General features: G+C 39.1%; 1 protein-coding gene across 2 annotated transcripts in view; it reads left to right on the top strand.

Moving 5' to 3' along the window:
• SYNPR (synaptoporin) overlaps positions 1 to 19,381 on the top strand; it is a 364,805-nt gene that overhangs the window by 163,077 nt on the left and 182,347 nt on the right. Inside the window, exon 1 of one of the 2 annotated variants that reach the window (XM_037136099.2) lies at positions 8,114 to 8,311. The exons of the other annotated variant lie outside the window; for it this stretch is intronic. Coding sequence (XP_036991994.2) covers positions 8,288 to 8,311 — 24 coding nt within the window. The 5' untranslated portion in view covers positions 8,114 to 8,287. Of the gene's footprint in view, positions 1 to 8,113; positions 8,312 to 19,381 lie in introns of those variants that run through there. 2 annotated transcript variants of the gene reach the window in all.

The following is a 19,381-nucleotide window of genomic DNA, read 5'->3' as shown; positions in this document are numbered from 1 at the left end:
TAAGGGAGTTTTTAAAGGCACTCAACCCCCATTGGTTTGCAATATTTAATTAGAGCAGGAATGAAAGCAGAAGGTTAATCAGCATGTAATAATTCTGGACTTTTTGCCTGAGGTCCAGGGGAATTACTGATGGATATCTGGGAATCCATAAATCACTCTCCACCAAGTGTCAGAAAGAAGCAACTTCCCACAGACCTGCTCTAAGTAGACTAATCAGTGTAGTATGAATATTCAGAAATGCCAACATTCAAAACCATTTTAAACAAATATTTGCTTCAAGTCATACAATTCAATGTTTTTCTGTACTTCCTCATATTCCAATGAGGGGAGAAACTGGTAAATCTTTCTGAACAGGATGTGGGTTTTCCCTTTTTTTCCAAAACAGGAGAAGTTCTTCCCTCCAGGAAAAATGAAAGAGCCACGTGTTATCTCTATAAAGCAAACAGAAGCTGACAAAAAGTGTCACTATCAAGATTAGAATTATCACCATTATTTTATATGTCAGATGTTTGCCATACACTTAGCAATCTGTACGCATTACTTTACAAGTACCCAATTTTATAGGTTAGGGCATTTGACAAGACTACATAAGTAGTATGGGATAAAAGTGGAACTCAAACTCACCTGTTTTGGATAGTCAGGTAGGAAAGAACTGGCACATTCAAACTTAAATAATTCAGGGAATATAAAAAGGGACAAATTTAAAAAGGGAGGGCAGGGTTTAAGTAAAGTACAAAGGGGTAGTGCATGTCCAATACCTTGGGATAGTAACCCAGAGCTGTTACCACCCTACACCTGAAGAATCAAGTTGGGAAAGAAAAACAGATGAAGTCTATGGAGAAGGCAACTTCAAAGAACCTATGGCCTTCACTAGAGAGATGTAACCAATTTGCAGACTCTTTAGTAGGGACAAAGAGAATGAATACCCAGACCTTGGTCTCCTCCTACCCTCTGATCTCCTAGCAGAGTATTTCCCATTGGCTGCACCTCCCACTGAGATGCTTCCTGTGGCAGGAAGGTTCGTAAATCATCTGATGTGGTCCCATGCGGTGATGTGTTTGTGTTCCCCAGGTCAGCCTTTTGAGAGTCCCACAGAGAAGATGGGAAAGGGGATCTGGAGAGACAAACAGAAGCTGTCCAGCACAATGTCAGCCTAAAGGGGAGTGGCCTCAACTTTATACATTCTGCCTAAAAATGTGTCTGTCTATCCCTCGTTCAGCAAGTCCTCTTTGCTTGTCTGCTTTGTGCCAGGGACTTTGCTCTGTGTTGAGGACACAGAGATAAATAAAATATAAACTGTGCTTGAAGACCTTAGACTTACGGTCTCCACAGAATGTGTCTTGAACATTTTTGGTTTACTATTTTAACAACCATTTTGTCCCCCTTTTCTGCCCATGCAGGGCTACATTCCCACCCATATACCCTAACATTCCTCAAATCTCATTCCACAATGCATCTCAGCTTCTCTTGTTTCCACACAGGTCCCCTCTATGTTCAGGTTCTTTCAGGCAGCTTTGAACTGTACTGAGGAAGCTAATAATCTAATAAATTTTCAAATGATACTGATACTATTCTATCTTATGAGGTATTTGAGAAAAAAAGAGAGTTGGAGAAAAATATTCTTTCTTCTATGAGGGAAATATAAGAAAAGAGGCCTAGAAAGTTTGACCCTGACTCTATATATCCTACCTACCTAAATGAAAATAAATTGCATTTTACCCCTGCTAGGAGTTGTGCTCAGACGAAGCAAGGAAGACACCATTAAAGGTTTCAGGCTTGTTCCATAAGTGGATTGAATGTAAGTGCTCTCATTGCTAGAGCTTGAAAGAGTTGAAATTGTTTTTTGCAGCAAAATGGAAGAAGCTTAGCTAACTCTACTGGTAATTTATTAGTGTGGTCAGAGTAGTCTCTTTGTCTTCAATTACCTCCCTTCTCCCTCAGCAAGGGAGGGATTCTCATGGTGCTGGAATTTTCCTCTCAGTCCTTGACAGATGCTTAGAAAGCTAGGCCTCCCACTGTCCAACCCTTAAACAGAGAGTCCTAAAAGGACCCCTTATGAGAAGCCACATGTTTAGAAATAGAAGCTGTAACAGAAAGGAACTATGGCATTTACCAGGAGGTGTGTCCACCAAAGGAGAGAAAAGCTTTATAGTTCAGAGAAAAAAATTCATTTAAAGTTGCCTGAAGGCCATGTTCATTTGAAAGATCAGATTTGAAGATCTGACTGTATGGGAAATTAGCATTGCTAATGAGGTTTTCAGAGACTCACAGATTATTTTAATCTACTTAACCTTCTCTATAAATACTCAACCTAGAAAACACTGTACTTCTATTTTTAATAGTCTAATAATGGACAAATGTTATTTTTAGGGCTTAATGCTAACATCATTTTTCAAACAAGAACAATCAAATAATAGCAAATTATTTTTGTCAGTTCCAATGGCATGATAGAGACTGGTAGCTAACTTTCGGAACTGTCTGACAAATTGGAGGGTAAAACAATCTAAGTGGCTAGCTGAGAAGACTATACATACAAATGTACAGTCAGATGTGCAAGTACCACCCATTCTGTATGTGCCCAGGTGAACTGAACCTTGAGAACCCAAGCTCTTATAAAATATTTGGTCTGTATGATTTACAACAGGAACTCACCACTATCTTTGACATGTCCTCCACTTAAATCAATATGATGCAACCTTTCTTATTTCAACCCTGAATAAGGAAGTAAAAACAGTCTGTGTCCAGAAAGGTGAATGAACCAATCGTGCTTGTTCACCTGCCCTGCATTTTAAGACTAAGCTCCTTTAATAAATGCAGGTCTTTTTGCCTGTTTCAAGCCTCATTTTTTGTGTGTTGATTGCTTCATTTGTTTATGAGATGTTATTAAGCATTTACCATGTTCCAAGTATTCTCTTAAACACTGAAGATATGGTATTATGTAAAACAAACAAGATTCTTACTTTCCTAGAGGAAATTTCCTAGTGAAGGAAGACAAGCAATAATTAAATGAACAAGTGAATAAGGCACAACCAACAACAGCAGCTAAACACAGGGTAATGTGAAAGGCAGTGATTGGGCAGAGAAAGGTTTTTTGCTTTTTGTTTTTTATTTTTTTAGGTTATGTGGTCTGGGTGGAGCAGATTGTAGTACTGAGAATTGAATGACAAAGGAAAAGACAGTAGCCAAAATCAAGGGAAATGGTGGTCCAGGAGGAAGGAAAAGCAAGTACAAAGACATAGAAGGCCAGTGTGGTTAACCAGTATGGAGGTAGAGGGTTGGGATCAGATAGATGCAGTCATGTCATACAGGCTTTGAAGGCATGGTTAAGAGTTGGAGTTTTACTTTAAACTTACTGGACAACTATTAGAATGTATCACTCTATTTCTTGGAGTGATATTGTCTAATTTATACGTTAACCAACTAAATTTAGATAATATATGGAGAATGATTTCTAGGGATAAAAGTAAATGCAGGGAGACCTGCTGGGGTCAATTGCAGTGCCCAGGTGGGAGATAATGGTGGTAGGGTGGTAGCAGGAAAGACATAAAGCATGCTAATGCTTTCTCTGGAATAAAATGTGAGACAGGAAAATCTAACCCAACCAGCAGAATAGAATTGCACTAGTCTTAGAACCTTATTTAGTCGAAGTTGACCCAAAATATCCTTCAGAGATTATTCAGTGAGAACCCTTCAATTTAAACATGGGGAAAACTGGAACTTCTGGCCAAGATGGAAGCATAAGTAGTCACACTGTGCATCCTCGCACCACCAAAGGAAGGACAACAACAAATCTAAAAGCAAAAAAACAACCAGAAAATAAAATGTATGGAATTCCAACAACCAAGGAGTTAAAGAAGAAACATTCATCCAGACCGGTAGGAGAGGTGGAGGTGGGCTGCTGGACAGAGAGGACTTGTGGCAAGGCAGCCACTGGCAGACAGAGCAGTCCTACATTTGCATGCAGATAAACCAGGAGAAACAACTGGAGAGTGAGACAGACTGAGAAACCCAGAGTTCCATTGTGGGGAAATAAAGCCTCAAAACCTCTGACTGAAAAAACCTGTGTAGGTTGAGGCAGTGAGAGAAACTCCTAGCCTCACAGGAGAGTTTGTTGGAGAAACCCACAGGGTGCTAGAATGCACACCAACCCACTTACTTGGGAATCAGCATCACAAGGGCTCAATTTTATCGTGGGTAGCAGGGGAGTGACTGAAAGCTGGCAGAGAGCTGAACAAGCTGCATTGTTCCCTCTCAGACCCCTCCCCACATACAGCATCAACAATGTGGGTTGCCCTGCCCTGGTGAATACCTAAGGCTCTGCCCCTTACTAGGTAACAGACCTGAAGATTTAAAAAAATGGCCCAAATCAGAGAAGATCAAATTTCCAGAAAAAATACAACTAAGTGATGAAGAGATAGCCAACCTAACAGATGCACAGTCAAAAACATTGGTAATCTGGATGCTCACAGAAATCATTGAGTATGGTAAAAAAAAAAAATAGAAGAAAAAGTGAAGGCTATGAAAAGTGAAATAAAGAAAAACGTACAGGGAATCAACAGTGAGAGGAAAGAAACCAGGATTCAAATCAATGGTTTGAAGCAGAAGGAACAAATGAACATTCATCTGGAACAGAATGAAGAAACAAGAGTTCAACAAAATAAAGAGAGGCTTAGAAACCTCCAGGACAACTTTAAATGATTCAACATCCAAATCATAGGGGTTCCAAAAGGAACCTCCAAAGAGGAAGAGCAAGAAATTGAAAACTTATTTTAACAGTTAATGAAAGAGAACTGCCCCAATCTGACAAAGGAAATAGACTTCCAGGAAGTGCAGGAAGCTCAGAGTCCCAAAAAAGTTGGATTCCAGGGAGCACACACCAAGGCACATCATAATTGCATTACCCAACATTAAAGATAAGGAAAGAATCTTAAAAGCAGCAAGAGAAAAGGAAAGAGTTACCTATGAAGAAGTTCCTGTTAGACTCTCAGCTGATTTCTCAAAAGAAACCTTACAGGCAAGAAGGGGCTGGAAAGAAGTATTCCAAGTCATGAAAGGCAAGGACCTACATCTAAGATTACTCTATCTAGCAAAGCTATCATTTCGAATGGAAGGGCAGATAAAGTGCTTCCCAGATAAGGTCAAGTTAAAAGAGTTCATCATCACCAAGCCATTCATTATTATATGAAATGTTAAAGGGACTTATCTAAGAAAAAGAAGATAGAAAACTATGAACAGTAAAATGACAACAAACTCACAGCTATTAACAACTGAACCTAAAAATAACAAAAAGAAAACAACTAGAATTGGATCAGAATTACATAAATGGAGATCACTTAGAGGGTTATCAGCAGAGGAGTGGGAGGGGGAGGGGAGAATGGTAAAGAGAATAAGAAGCATAATTGATAGGTACAAAATAGACAGGTGGAGGTTAAGAACAGTATAGGAAATGTAGCAGCCAAATAACTTATATGTATAACCTATGGACATGAACTAAAGTGGAAGAATGTGGATAGGGGGGTGTGTGCAGATTGGAGGGGAATAAAGGAGGGGGGAATGGGACAACTGTAATAGCATAATCAATAAAATATATTAAAATATAAATAAACATGAGAAAAACCGAGACATGGACAAATTAAGAAACACACTCAGGGTCACTGAGCAGACCACTGGCAATCCCAAGACTGAATCTCACACTTTCTATCTTCCAGGGTGTTAAATAAGGTGTCCAGGTCCACAAAGAATGCAGCAGAGTCTTGGCATGGGCCTTGAAAGCCTGCTAAACCCCCAGTCTACCCCACCAAGTGTTCCCAGTCTCTCTGTGAATCTGACTAGTGGGAAGAGCTGTTGAGTTATTGCAGGGCTGTGCATCCATTGGTGGATTACTTGTACCCTGGAGGCTGGATAAATAAAAGTGTAAGTAGCATTATGTGACATTTAGAATGGAGTGGGCAACAGCGTGGAGCCTTGACATCCAGCTAAGTTCAAGCCTGGAATTTAGCCAATCGGGCTTCACCAATTATGGACTATGTATTTTTGGATAAGTTACTTCACCCTTTGGGCCTTGGTTACCTCCTCAGTAAACTGGAGTAAAAATAGCAACTATTTCTAGTTTTGTGAGGCCCACATAATGTAATTCACTTATACAAAAAAAAATTTAGAATAGTACCTAGCACAGAGCACATATTCAAGGAATGCTCACTACTATTATGTAGAAGACAAAACTTTTTTTTTACTTGAAATGGGGCTCTTAATATTCAAGACTGATGAGAATGACTCACTCTCCACCCTGAAGAAACTATTAATATGGTTCCCCGCTATGGGTGTGTGGCTGGGACATGACCTCTTTAACTATGTTCCAACCCTGCTCCTTATCAGCCACTGAGCAAGAGCTCTGACCTCTGCACAGGAACATTATTCCTTTTATTAGTCCTTGTTCATTTATTCAACAAATGCTTACTGAGTGTTAACAAAACGCTTGGTTCTAAGTCCTTTTTTTTCATCTTAACTGTCTGTTCACAAGCTTAATTTACTCCCTTGATTAACTTTTCCCCTTGAAATGCAGTGATATTTCAATTGGCAGGGGAGGGGGAAATAAGATTCCTATCAGAATTTCAAAGGGGCCACAGAGTATAAAAGGTTTGAGGCTTTAATAAGGACCCTGAAAGATTATGTGTGAGGAACAAGCAAATCACAGGAGGAAGAGGAGGAAGGGAGCTGTGGAGGGATTCCAGGTTGCAAGTGTGTAGTGCGGCTTTGAAAGCACTACCTTAGTCATTTCTCTTTTGTTCCCCACATCCCCCCACCAGCAGCTCTATGAAATGTTTAGTATGCCCAGTTTACAGAGGACAAACTAAGGCTCAGAGATCTTAAGGGACTTTCAAAATCACATGTCTAGTAAGTGAAGAGCCAAGTTAGACTCCAGGTTATCTGATTCCTTCCCACCCTTCAGTTCCACCGAGTTGTTGCTGTGTGTATGGAGAAGGAAGAAGGGGAATAAGGGGATGAAGGTGATAATAATGATTTGTGTGGTGGTGGTAGTGCAAGTATGTGTATGTTAGAGACAGAGAGAGGGACCCAGAAACAGACTCAAGGCCAATTCTGAACTAATAACCACAAATAAAAAATCCTGGCTAGCCAAGGTAAGCTTTCAGCTAGGCCATCACCAGCTTCCCAGAAGACAAAGCAGACACACCTGAGCCAACCTAACACTATTCCTTGACCAGTGAGGTTTTGAAGTGGGGAACCTGGGGGGAGAGGCATACAGATTTCTTTCACTTTTGCCATGGTATAGGGCTCTGAGAACTTGCCCTCAGAAAGCCAGTGTGAGGAGCATGTATCCCATAGGCAGCCTCTCCGTGATTCAGTTTCAATCTCTCAAACACAGGTTGCCTCAGCATGTCAGGATTTCAATATCCTAAATGAGTCAAGCTCAGCTCCTTCCTGAGAAGGCCCTGGTGTAGCAGACCCAGGTGACATTACACTCTGAAACCTTTCAATTTTAAGATTTTGAAGGAGAAGCCTTTAAGTAACACTCCTGCAAGGAATGAGCAATCAAGTTGCAATTTGTTTCTTCTACAGTTGCCTGAGCCCCCAAAGCCCATCTTCCCTTACTCTCACCCTAAAGATTAGGATTACGAATGGGTGGTGTACAGATTTCCCCAGAGCAGTGGGAGATCAGGTTTAGCACCAAGGCACTGCTATAAAAAACAAGGGCAATTTTTTAAAACAAACATGTAAACATTTACCCAATCTATGTAAATCTATTCTTAAGAATTTTTTAAAACCACCACTTCCCACCCGCACATCCAACATACAGAACCCTGGCTTTTTCTTTTCCAGTTTGTTTTTAAGCTCCATGTTTGAGGGAGGAAGGGGCTTACGGAGCAACAGGGGAGATGAGGCTCTCTTCATGATGCAGCTGCTGCGCAAAGCAGCCCCAGTGGTGAGCAGAGAGCCCAGGGTGGGCGCTCTCCAGGACGGGAACCACCTCCCGGCCAAGCAGACAGCCTTTTCCAGAGGGAGGTATCAGGTTGCTGTACTTCGGCTGTGGGTTGTCACTGTCTAATAATATGACTGTTTTGCCATCTCTCTGCAAATAAGGCAGAAGCTGCTACCTGATTGGTATAACATCTCACTTTCCCACCTCATTGATTTTCCTGTTCCCCTTTTTGCCTCATAAAAAAGAAGGACAAGTAGCTGGTGCTGTGGACAGAAGCTTTATTTTTAGTATGAGACAACCTCTATTTTCTTTCAGGAAAGGGAAGTTGGATTATCAATTCTTTTGTAAATGTGTATGGTGATATTTGCTCCGGTAAGTTCTTATCTCTCTTGATTTACATCTGGCTGTGTGTGTGCGTGTGAGTGTCTCATAGATACATTTCAGCTGTATAGTCACTTTTCTTTCCGATATCATTTCTGAATCTTTGGTGATAACATCTTTTTTATTTGCCTTCTTTTGTTCCTATGTTTAAACTAAAGAGGTTGTGCTGTGATAGTGTGATGCTTACCTTACTTGTTGAGGAATGTGACAGTTTTCTTTTAACATAGTAAGGAAACTAAGCAAACTTAAATTTGGTTTTATAAAAATGTAATGTCATTCTATCTCACTTCCCTTTGGAGAGTTTAATGCCCTAAGTATATTTATTCATTGAGCTACAACCTGCTTACCATTTTAATGAAAGATTCTTTGTCAGTGTCAGAGCAAGAATTTCTTGAATTTCTTAAACTATGTAAGCAGCTACCAAATAATTTTTGCTATGCTGACAGGGTTGTGCTAATTTTATAAGGTCTTATCCCAAGATAGAATGAGTGAGATGAGTCTTCCCTAAGATTGGGTGCATGCACCTTTAAAAGAACTGAATTTATGTACAGTATTCAGATCATTAAAGTCAATCTCTAGCATTCCATGAAAAGATATAATGACAAGTGGCTGTCGCTTCTTTTCTGTCTTTCTTTGCATTTGTGCCACCATCTGTCAGATGCCCAGCCTGGCTCTCGTGTTTCTGTATCAGAAGCTGGTTAAAAGTTGTTGTTATTAAATTCAAAATAGTGCAGAATGACTATCTTGTCACCACTACTAAGAATGGCTTTTAAATGCACTACCTGGCTAACTGCCTCTTTTTCTTTTTTCCTAGAGAGTATTAGAGGGTCTGAGTTCTTTGTTGTTAATTCAGAAGTCTGGGAAAAAGTCTTTTAATATAAGCATCCTAGAAATAGATGATAAGATGATCAAGCAATGGCTCTAATGGAAACAAACTAGTGCTTTAATCTCTTCTTTATTAGTTACACTGAAAGCAAATCTGCATCGTCTTTTTCATGGTGAAATGAGCTAGAGAATATATACCATATATTTATTTCTAATGAAAGTTAAAGGCTTTGTTGAATGAGAAACAAGAGGAGGCCTGACTATATATTTTTCAGAGGTTTTTGAAAGTGAAGTTGGGAATATCACACTTGCCTTGACTTCTCAGGCATAGCATGTTTTTCAGGAGAGCAAATTTTCAGATGCTAAAGTAGTCTAAGGGCAGCTCCTGGAGAGAGTAATGAGCATCAGGAACGCTCCAATCAATCCTCAGGTCCGCTTCCTTCCAGGAAGGAAGGAATGTGTGGGATCACCCTTCACACATTCTTTGCACACCTGAATGAAACTATTCATTCTGACGAACAGAATTTTGAATTTTGATTAATCTAGTTCAGCCTCAAAAGTAGAGAAATCCCCTACATCCACATGAACTTATTCATACTGCGTCATTCTGATCACAATAAGCATGTCCCTAATAATACCTTAGATGCCATAAACCCTCCCTGGAACAACAGTTTCTTAGCAGATAGTTTGTTGAAAAAACAAATAAAACTTACCATTTGGTTGTTGGCAATTATTGAAGAGTGAACTCAACAGTATTAAACATCCTTCTCAATCCCCCACATCCCTTAATGTTTTTGTCATCATTCTCCTTTCACGGCAGTTGTAGCAGGTTATGTTCAGGGTCATTAGAGAGTTTACGGTCATCTTAGGCTGTTCAGTAACATAAATTAATGAAGATGCAAGGAGGATAACCTCCTACCGGTGAAAGCATCATCTTTTCCTTCAGGTTGCCAGCGTACAAAGGTGTCAGCTCCAAATATGTTCAAACCCAGTGACATGGGAAGGATAATGGGACATTTTTATCTTAAAAACATCAGGCCCCTTAGTTTGACTTAGGGTTAGTGTGCGCAACAATTTTTACAAGCATTACTTTGGGAAAGTCCATAATGTCATAGCCAAAAAACTCTTGTAATCTATTCCAAGGAATAAAATTCTGTACCAAGTTGGGGGAAAAAATAAAGGGAATTTTTATCTCACAATGAGATCATTTATTGTTTTCAGTAAAATGAAGACAGCAATAGCTATGTTCATTTAGTAAGTACCTACTATATGCCTGGTACTGTGCTAAACATTTTATGTGGTTTATTTTCTTTCATCTTCACAACCATTCCATGAGGGAGATAGGTTACCTCTCAGTTCACAGATGAGACAATGGAGGCCTAGGGCAAGTATGTAATGCACTTGAAGCAACACAGCAATGACGGTGGAAGTCAACCAGGTAGGTTCCTTCCACAGTCATGTTTTTTATCTCTGTCCTCTCTCAGGGTGTCCCTTCATCGGGACAATCTACAGCCAACTCCTAGACTGGAACAATATTAGGGCCTTACAATAGCACACCAGATGTTTGTTAGTTTTTCTCCCTTCTGACTCTACATAACCTTCTTCTCAGACTGTGCTTTTGTGATACCAAGCTAATTATGGTTTCAAACTGGAGAATGTGTTTTATTGGCACTCAACTTGTGCAGCTACAAAGATGTGGATATGACCCAAGGGCTTCAGCCTGGGGAGAGATACATACATAAGTGGCTCAATTAAGGTATTTTTTTTAATTGATCAAAAGAACCCCATCTCTTTAACTTTCAATGTTTTGAACATAGAGTAAAAAATAAAGAGGGGATGATAACTTAGAAATATCAATATCTCACAGTATCTGGTTTGTCACTGATGAAAATTAAAAAGCAGTTGCAACTGAACTGATTTATGGAGAACTTTGTGGGATTCTCACCATCCTTTTACTCCCCTGGCCTGATTTTCTTTCACTCTTTGACTAACTGGAAAGGGCTGAGGTAGCACTTCAAGTAGAATAGTTGCAAAGCACCTACACCACCTGGGTAATTAAAAAATGAATACAGCTGCCGATAAACATGCTGAGAAGTGTGACAAAGTAGAAATCCTGAGTTCCCAAATGCATTCTTTTGCACCTGAGCACCAAGCTCCCCATTTGAAATCCATTTACATGAATAAAATTCAGGTAAGTCTTATAGGAGGAAAATGCAACTGACATGGAGTCAATGTGTTTGAAATTTTTCCTTAACTAGCAGTTTTTAGATGAGAGGCAGAGCACACCAGTCGAGGTGAGGTGAGTCTGTGGAATGCTGCTATTTCTTCCCTCCAGAGAGAGAGAAAGATTATGAGTGATGAAAATGTTGCAAGTTGATAGAGCCTAGCTCAGGACACCCTTGCTGTATTTCACTGAACACCAGCAGGAATTAAAAGAATGCCAACAGCAACAAGAAAAAAAATAGTCCACCACAAATTGGGAGCACTAAGAGGCAAGTTTTGAAGTATTCGTTGACACAATATTGATTTCTTGATATATACTCTTTCTGTCCAATAAGTAATAGCTTCTGAGCTACCCCCAGCATAGACATTCTGTTAATTAAATAGAGTTCAAAGTGCAGTACACAATAATATTTTTCTAAATTGTAGTCATGTTTGTCAGAGGCAAGGTTGATAACATTGATTCTCTATTACCTGTTTTTCTTGTTCTTAAAAAAACATTCAGTGGTTTAATCAGAAAGTGTGGTATTAGAGCCAGCCATAATCAAGGAATTTAAACCAACCTTTTCTCATCAACTTTTATGAGTCATAAAGGAAGCACTTTTACTTTGATGAAATATGTTGTGTTCAGCCACAGTGCTCATCAAGTGTAGGCTATCCCATAAAACTAAAGTCAGAGACAATTTTATAAAAAGCACATTTCAGTCTCCATCTACAAGGTAGAGCTTTCTTCAGAGACGTGACCAAATCCAGAATAAATAGCAGTAGAGATTATACTTCATTTTACCTATGTTTCCTTCTGCCTTTTCTTTAGTGTTTTCTTTTCTTCTGCCTTTTCTTTCTGTTTCTGTGGATGTGTGTACTTAAAACATGATAATCATTAAGAACATAAAAATGGACTATTAAGTATGGAGAAAGCAGCTGGTGTTAAGACATAATTAGTGTGGGACAAGTCTTGAATTTATCAAACATTCTCAGCTGGTGTACAAATAGAGCTGGTGGTCCTAGTCCATGCTTGTATAAGAAAATAGAATCAGAGAGGATTTGAGTCTGAAATGGGCACATGGTTCTCTAAAAGAAGCTGTTAGTCATTGGTGTGTCTTTAAATGTTTAAAGATTAGAGATGAGTTGAAAATGAGAACACCTCAGTCTCTCTACTCTGCAGACTAATGGATCTGCATAATTAATATATTTTACAGTGATCATTTTTTAACACAGATTCTAGCTGAAAGTACTAATAGAAAATTGTTCTGGGGCAAATTCAAACACATTCCACTACAGTTTCTGGAAAGCTTATTCTCAACACAGGGCAATTATTTTACTGTAGGACTTTGCCATGGCCAATATATGTGTACAGTCATGTCATTATGGTCCTTTGGGGGCTGAAGTATTATTGAGCATAAAATGCTTCTGTTGATAGTCCCCATGTGACTTCTTTAGTCCTGTTTATGGAATTTTTGATTCCACCCAAATTACCACACATTGTTTCAGTGGAGACTCCTGGGCAAAGATGTGACAAGCATTTTAGAGACTTATTTTATTTCCAGTAAAATGTAGCTTTAAGAGCGTTTGTATCCAATATGAATTATTACTAGGAGGAGTTTGTAATTCATTACATTTATATCCATCTCTCAGTGATAAACCTGTACATCTTGATCCGGCTTTGGATCTCCAGAAGGGAGGAAAATGTATACAGTTTTTCGAGATTTCCAGAATTCAAATTGCCTTCCTATGAAATTGAATGGTTGAGACAAAAAAAAAAAGCCTTTATTGGGGCTGTACTTGAGAAAAGGGTTAGAGCATTTGACTTCACCAGCTATCCTTTTATTCATCAACTGTTTAAGAATGCTTACCATGTGCCAGGCACTATGCTAGGCATGGGAAATACAGTGATGAACAAATAATATTTCCATTCCCAAAACCAAGTGCCTTCATTTTCCATTTCCTCACCTAAACCTAGTTTCTATTTCATGGCCCAGGATGTGTCTTCTTAAAACCACAATTGAACTGCTCTAGTAAGACATTTGCAGAAAATGTGTGATTTTGGTCCTAACCCATTCATGGTCAGTGAAGAAACAAGTGTGAAGCCATTTATTTACTGTGATTACCGTCTGAGTAAAATGGAGTGGTTTGAAGGGGGGCTGGAAGAGGTCTTGCAGTGCTTGTGTTTTATAAGCATTACTTATTGGTCCCAGGCATTTTCAGATTTGAAAGGCTGGTCTCATTCTTGCTGGATGTTTGATGAGGAAAGAAAGGGAAGACACTTAGAACAGAAAAGAAGATAGCAGAATAAACCAAGAGGACCTAAGATTTTCACTGGCAATCCAAATTAGATCTAACTTGCATTATCTGGGTCTCTGTGGGTGTTCATTCACTTGTCTTTTTATTCAACACATGTATATATTGGGTGTCAATTTTAATCTAGGTACAATGCTAGATGCTAGGACAGGGATACATAAGATATACTAGCTTCTGAACTAATGGAACTTATAATAAGCCAGAATTTTTCAATCTGGACACTATTACAATTTTGGCTGAGATTAATTCATTTATGTAGGGGATTATTTTATGTATTATACTGTGTTTAGCAGCATCCCTGGCCTCTCCCCACTAAATGTCAGTAGCAACCTCCCCTCAAGTTGTGACAATCAAAATTCTCTCCTGACGATATCAACTCCTAGAATAGAACTACAGTGAGAAATTTAGTAATACCATCAGCTTTGAGTAAATCTTCGCATCATATTTCTACTTTTCTTACTTTCAGATACTCCACCTCATGTTTACTCCAGAATTTTTAAGTTTCTCCAAATGCAAGTCCTCTTTACTATCATTAGTCCTCTCTTCTGCATAATATTTTACCACATTTGCTTGGCTTCCAGTGTCTTATTTGATTTCAGCAATCAACAAATGAAACAACATTAAACTATTATAACCTTTTTAAAAGGATATTTTATTTTATTGTTGTTCAAGTATAGTTTTCTGCCTTTTCCCCCTACCCCAGCCCAATACCCCAGCCCTCCCCACCTTCCTCCCCTGTTTCCACCCCCCCTTGTTATTGTCCATGTGTCCTTTATAATTGTTCCTGTAAACCCTTCACCCTTTCCCCCTGAAATTCCCTCTCCTATCCCCTCTGGTCACTATCAGCCTATTCTCAATTTCAGTGTCTTTGGTTGTATTTTGCTTGCTTGTTTATTTTGTTGATTAGGTTCCTGCACAATTTACAATAGCCAAATGCCAGAAGCAACCTAAGTGCCCATCAGTAAATGAATGGATCAAAAAGCTATGGTACATGTATACAATGGAATTCTATGCAGCAGAAAGAAAGAAGGAGCTCCTACCCTTTGTGACAGCATGGATGGAACTGAAAAGCATTATGCTAAGCAAAATAAGCCAGGTGGTAAAAGACAAGTACTATATGATCTCACCTTTAACAGGAACCTAAAAGATTTTATTTATTTATTTAGTGAGGGGAAGGGAGAGAGAAAGAAGAGAGAAACATCAATGTGTGGTTGCCTCTCATGCACCCCCTTACTGGGGACCTGCCTGGCCTGCAACTCAGGCATGTGCCTTACGTAGACTGGAAATTGAACCAGCAATCCTTTGGTTTACAGGCTGGTGCTCAATCCACTGAGCCACAACAGCCAGAGGTAAACTATTAAAACCTTTTGACAGATGAGTAAATGGACATTTAGAATGATTATATGCCCAAAGTTTTGAAATTAATGATGGGTAGAACCTGGATTCACACTCGTATGTTCTGATTAAAATATGCAGTGTTTTTATACAAAATTATAATATTTAATGAGGAAAAAGGGTATGTTTAAAGCATACCTTTTCTCTTGAGGCTGCTTTGGAAAGAAAGGAAGCATAACAGTGGATGGAGGCCAGACCATAGGAGGTCCACTGACTAGGCTTCCTTACTCAGTATTTATTAGCTGGATGGTTCTGGACAGTCAACTTACACTTTTAGAGTGACCTCAATAGTTCAGGGAACATAGAGTGATGCATTACAAAAACCACAGGAAGCCCTAGAGATGAGTCTACTAGAGTGGATAGAGCACAGGTTTTAAGTCAGATGGACTTACTGTATGAATCAGCATCTCAGCAGGAAACAGATGACACCCTCAGACCACCTGACCTCTTGCTGGTGACTATAAAACCTTAAAACTTAATTTCTGTGAGTCAGAAAATTGAAGCCCCAAGAGTTGAGTTGAGTTTCCCAAGTCCTTATGGTGAATTCAGTACAGAAGGAGAAGAAAAGCAGGGCTCAAAGTTCTTCTAGTCCAGTGAGCTGAGGAATTATTTCAAATGGAAGAAGGAAGACTTATGGATCTGCACATACTAGAAATATGCATGCTCTGGGTTATACCAGATGTGTAGGCACCTGAGAGAAGTCCCAGGTTTTTAATTAGATGCATGCAGAGGCTACAGAGACATGGGGCTTTCTAATGGATCTTAGAAGGGTAGACACAGAGAATACTTCAAAGACAGATGGTGGTTTGAATGGTGCTCATCATACGTACCTCTGGACGGATACAGCTTTCCTACTATACCAATACTTAATCATCTGGTGAGCTGTTACTTTTTTTCTTAATTTTTATTGTTAACACGATTACAGATTTCCCCATTTCCTCCTTTTTGCCCCCCTTCTCTCAGCCTCCACTCCTCCTTTCATCTGGTGATCTCTTTAAAAGTCTCTATAACTATTAATACCTTTGTGAATTTGCCAGCATAAAAGGCCTTCCAAACATATGGCTCTGGCAGAGAACATCAATTAAGAAAACTACCTTCTGTATACATTGTTTTGGGAAACTGAATTGGAATGATGGGAAATAGGTCTAGATCCTGGCTCTGCTGCTTACAAATATACATGGCCTTAAACAGTTCATTTGCCCTCTCTGGGTCTCAATCTTTTCATCTATAAAATGGAAAGAGTGAGTGCCCATGCCAGAGTTATAGAAGATTGCTAACATATGTCACAGATGATTTGGGGAAACCCTTTAGAGGCCATGCCAACATAGGCAACAGTGTAATTATTTCTTTCCCTCTGGAGTCAAAATCCATTCTGCTATTAGATTTTATTCTATACTCTCACGAGTGCATAAGGTCAGGGGAAAACATTTCCCCGTCTACCAGGAAAATGACTGTCATTATGGGATGGGTCTAAAGTAGTCTGGAAATGCTTTGATGGGTAATTACATCTCAAAGGGAGAGTCGTTATAAATTTCAGAGACAGAATATCATTACAGAAGAGCAACTATAATAAAAAATGCAATATGGGTAAAGCAATTCCCTATGATCAACTCATCTTACGAGTACCCCTCAATTTTGCTTTCTGCTCCTTGGAACACTTTCTCCCCCATCTGTCCAGACATACAGACTATTAGTTGTGCTGGGAGATTGACATGGCCTCTAACCTTGGCCTGTCACATTGTAAAACCATGACCTTAACTCTCTTCTCTCGCCACATGATCCCAGAAACTCCTCACAGTAATTGACAAATCCTGATCCATCCTTCTTGAGGACTGAAGCTCAGAGAAAGCCTCTTGCCACCTGCCCTCGTTCCCTCATTAGCTCTGGTGCAGGAAATTCAAAGGTTTCTCATTTCTCATTTCTCAAAGCATTTCCTGACACAAAAGTTCAGTAAACATGATTAGCTTACATATTTTCCAAGGCCATTATCAACTGGCAGTCCTCTCACAGACTTGGTTCACCACTTCACTCTGATATTTATAAACTCCTCATCCTCTGAAAAATTTGGAAGACACCTCCTCTAATCCTCCCCCAGACCTTTTAGTTCCCCCATACACTTTTTTTCCTCCCTCTCCCACTGACTTTACTCTCTAAGAGAGTGCTTGTCAAACATTTTTTTCCCCTGAGGATCTCTTCTGGAAGGCAAGACTGTTTTCTAATTCAGTCAGTCATTGATTTGTTCATCTGTTCATTCCTTTATCCTTCCTGCTGTATTATTGAGCAGCAAGTATCCTAGACTCAGTGTAAAGATTCGGCATATACAAGTGTCTGAAACAGATATAGTGCCTGCTTTCATAAGATTTGCAGTCTAAGAGGGGAAGAGTCCATTTAAAAATCCCTCAAAAGTGATTTAATTATAATTGTAGTTAAGTGCTAAAAACAAAAGGTAAGCCATCTTGGATGCTAATTATGTGACAGGCACTGTTCCAAGTGTTTGAAGCATATTAATCCATTTAATCCTAACAACTCTTTGAGGGAATAAGAGGAGGAAAGGATTGGAGTCCAAAAATTCTGAAGGGCATGGAATCTTTTAATAATTCTAGGAATACTGAAATGAGGGTCACACAACAGGACAAGATGCTAAGAGTTCAGGTAACTGACATTTATGTGGTACTTACTGTTTACCAGGTGCTGTGCTCTGCATGTCATAGCATCTATGCCTTTATAACCCCATGAAGCATCACTAGTATTATTTTAAGGATGGGGAAAGGGGATGTAGAGAGTCTGAACCACTTGTCCAAGGACACACAGTTTGTGAGTGGTGATTCTGAGACAGCAGCATCGGTGTGTGACTCCAAGCCCAGGCTCTTACCCACTATATTAACCTGTGAAAAGCTAAGTACAACACATCTTATTTGGTTTATTTCCTGGAAAATACTGGTAGCATGGAGGAAAAGAGAATCATTTTAATGTGCATCTGAGTTAAGAATTATAATGATCCCTACTGTAGTAAAATGAAACTCTGTGGGACCTGTAGTGCTGAACTCTTAACCTTCGAGGATATTTCAAGGGAGAAAACCAGCTTCTTCTACATCTTCCCAGTCAAAGGGTGGATTGAGGACCAACAGCACTGGCATCAATCACTTAGAGGCTTGTTAGGGTTGCAGAATTTCTATTTGCACTTGAGACCTGTTCAATACCTGAATCTACATTCAGATGATCTCTAACTGATTCATATGCACAGTTAAGTTTTAGAAGCTCAGGTTAAGAATGAGTTAAAAGATTGGGCTTTCTGATTTGGCTGTAATGCTAATTGATAGGTTATTTGACCCCCACAAATTTCCTCTGCTCCGCTTCTTCAGTGGGGATGACCTCAACCCTCCTGCTGGATGCAACCAAGGGTCTCCCCTGAAGAAGATCCTAGAGTTGTTGGGAATGAACATTCTATGGAAGTTCTGAGCACCTCTTTTACCTCCAGAATCAGTTTCTCCTAGTGTGGTCCATGGACCACCTACAGCAGAAATACCTGGAGAATTTATTTAAAGTGATGTTTAGATTAAAAAGAGATCTCTTGGAATACCACTAAAAGCCAAAATATAGTGTAATAATGTTTTCAAACATTAAGAGAAAATGACTTTTATACCAAAATTAAATATTTCTCCTAAGGTATTTAACCAGAAAAAGGACACAATAAAAATATTATTAGACAAACATTAAATCACATTTAATTTTTACATTTAACTAATCCCCTTCTAAAAAGGGACTATCACTGTGGAATGTGTACTTTGGCTCCATCCAAGCTTGGGTTCCAGTTCTAGTTACCATTGCCCACTAGCTGTGTGACTTTTAATTAAGTGATTTACATTTTGAACCTCAATTTTCTTATCTGCTAAAGAGAAAAGGATTCTCATCACGGGGGGGGGAGGGTCTGTTGTAAGGTTCTCAGTAGTGTATATGGCACATTGTATCATGCTAAATCAATCATAGCATTACTAATTATTAAACAGAATGAAATTTCACAAAATTATTACTCTCAAATTATCACTTTTATGACATAAACATGAGACTGTAGATCAGCTGCTATATATAGAAATCTACTTTGAATATTTTATTTTTTCTGTGTTCCAATAAAACTTTATGGACACAAATTTGAAACCATAGTTTTTTGACTTCTGATTCTAAACAAATAACTCCTCACTTAAAAAAATTATCACTTTCTATAGTTAGCATAGAAAATTAGAAGATACTTGATATAGTGCTTTGATATACATATATTATGAAAAGACTTTCTTCATCTAGTAAATTAACAAATTCGTCACCGGG

Source organism: Artibeus jamaicensis, unplaced genomic scaffold (assembly GCF_021234435.1).
Source record: "Artibeus jamaicensis isolate MK-2021 breed Jamaican fruit bat unplaced genomic scaffold, CSHL_Jam_final contig_519, whole genome shotgun sequence".
Lineage (NCBI taxonomy): Eukaryota > Metazoa > Chordata > Mammalia > Chiroptera > Phyllostomidae > Artibeus > Artibeus jamaicensis.
Note: the sequence above shows the minus strand (reverse complement) of the source record. Positions and strands in the feature narration are given on the sequence as shown.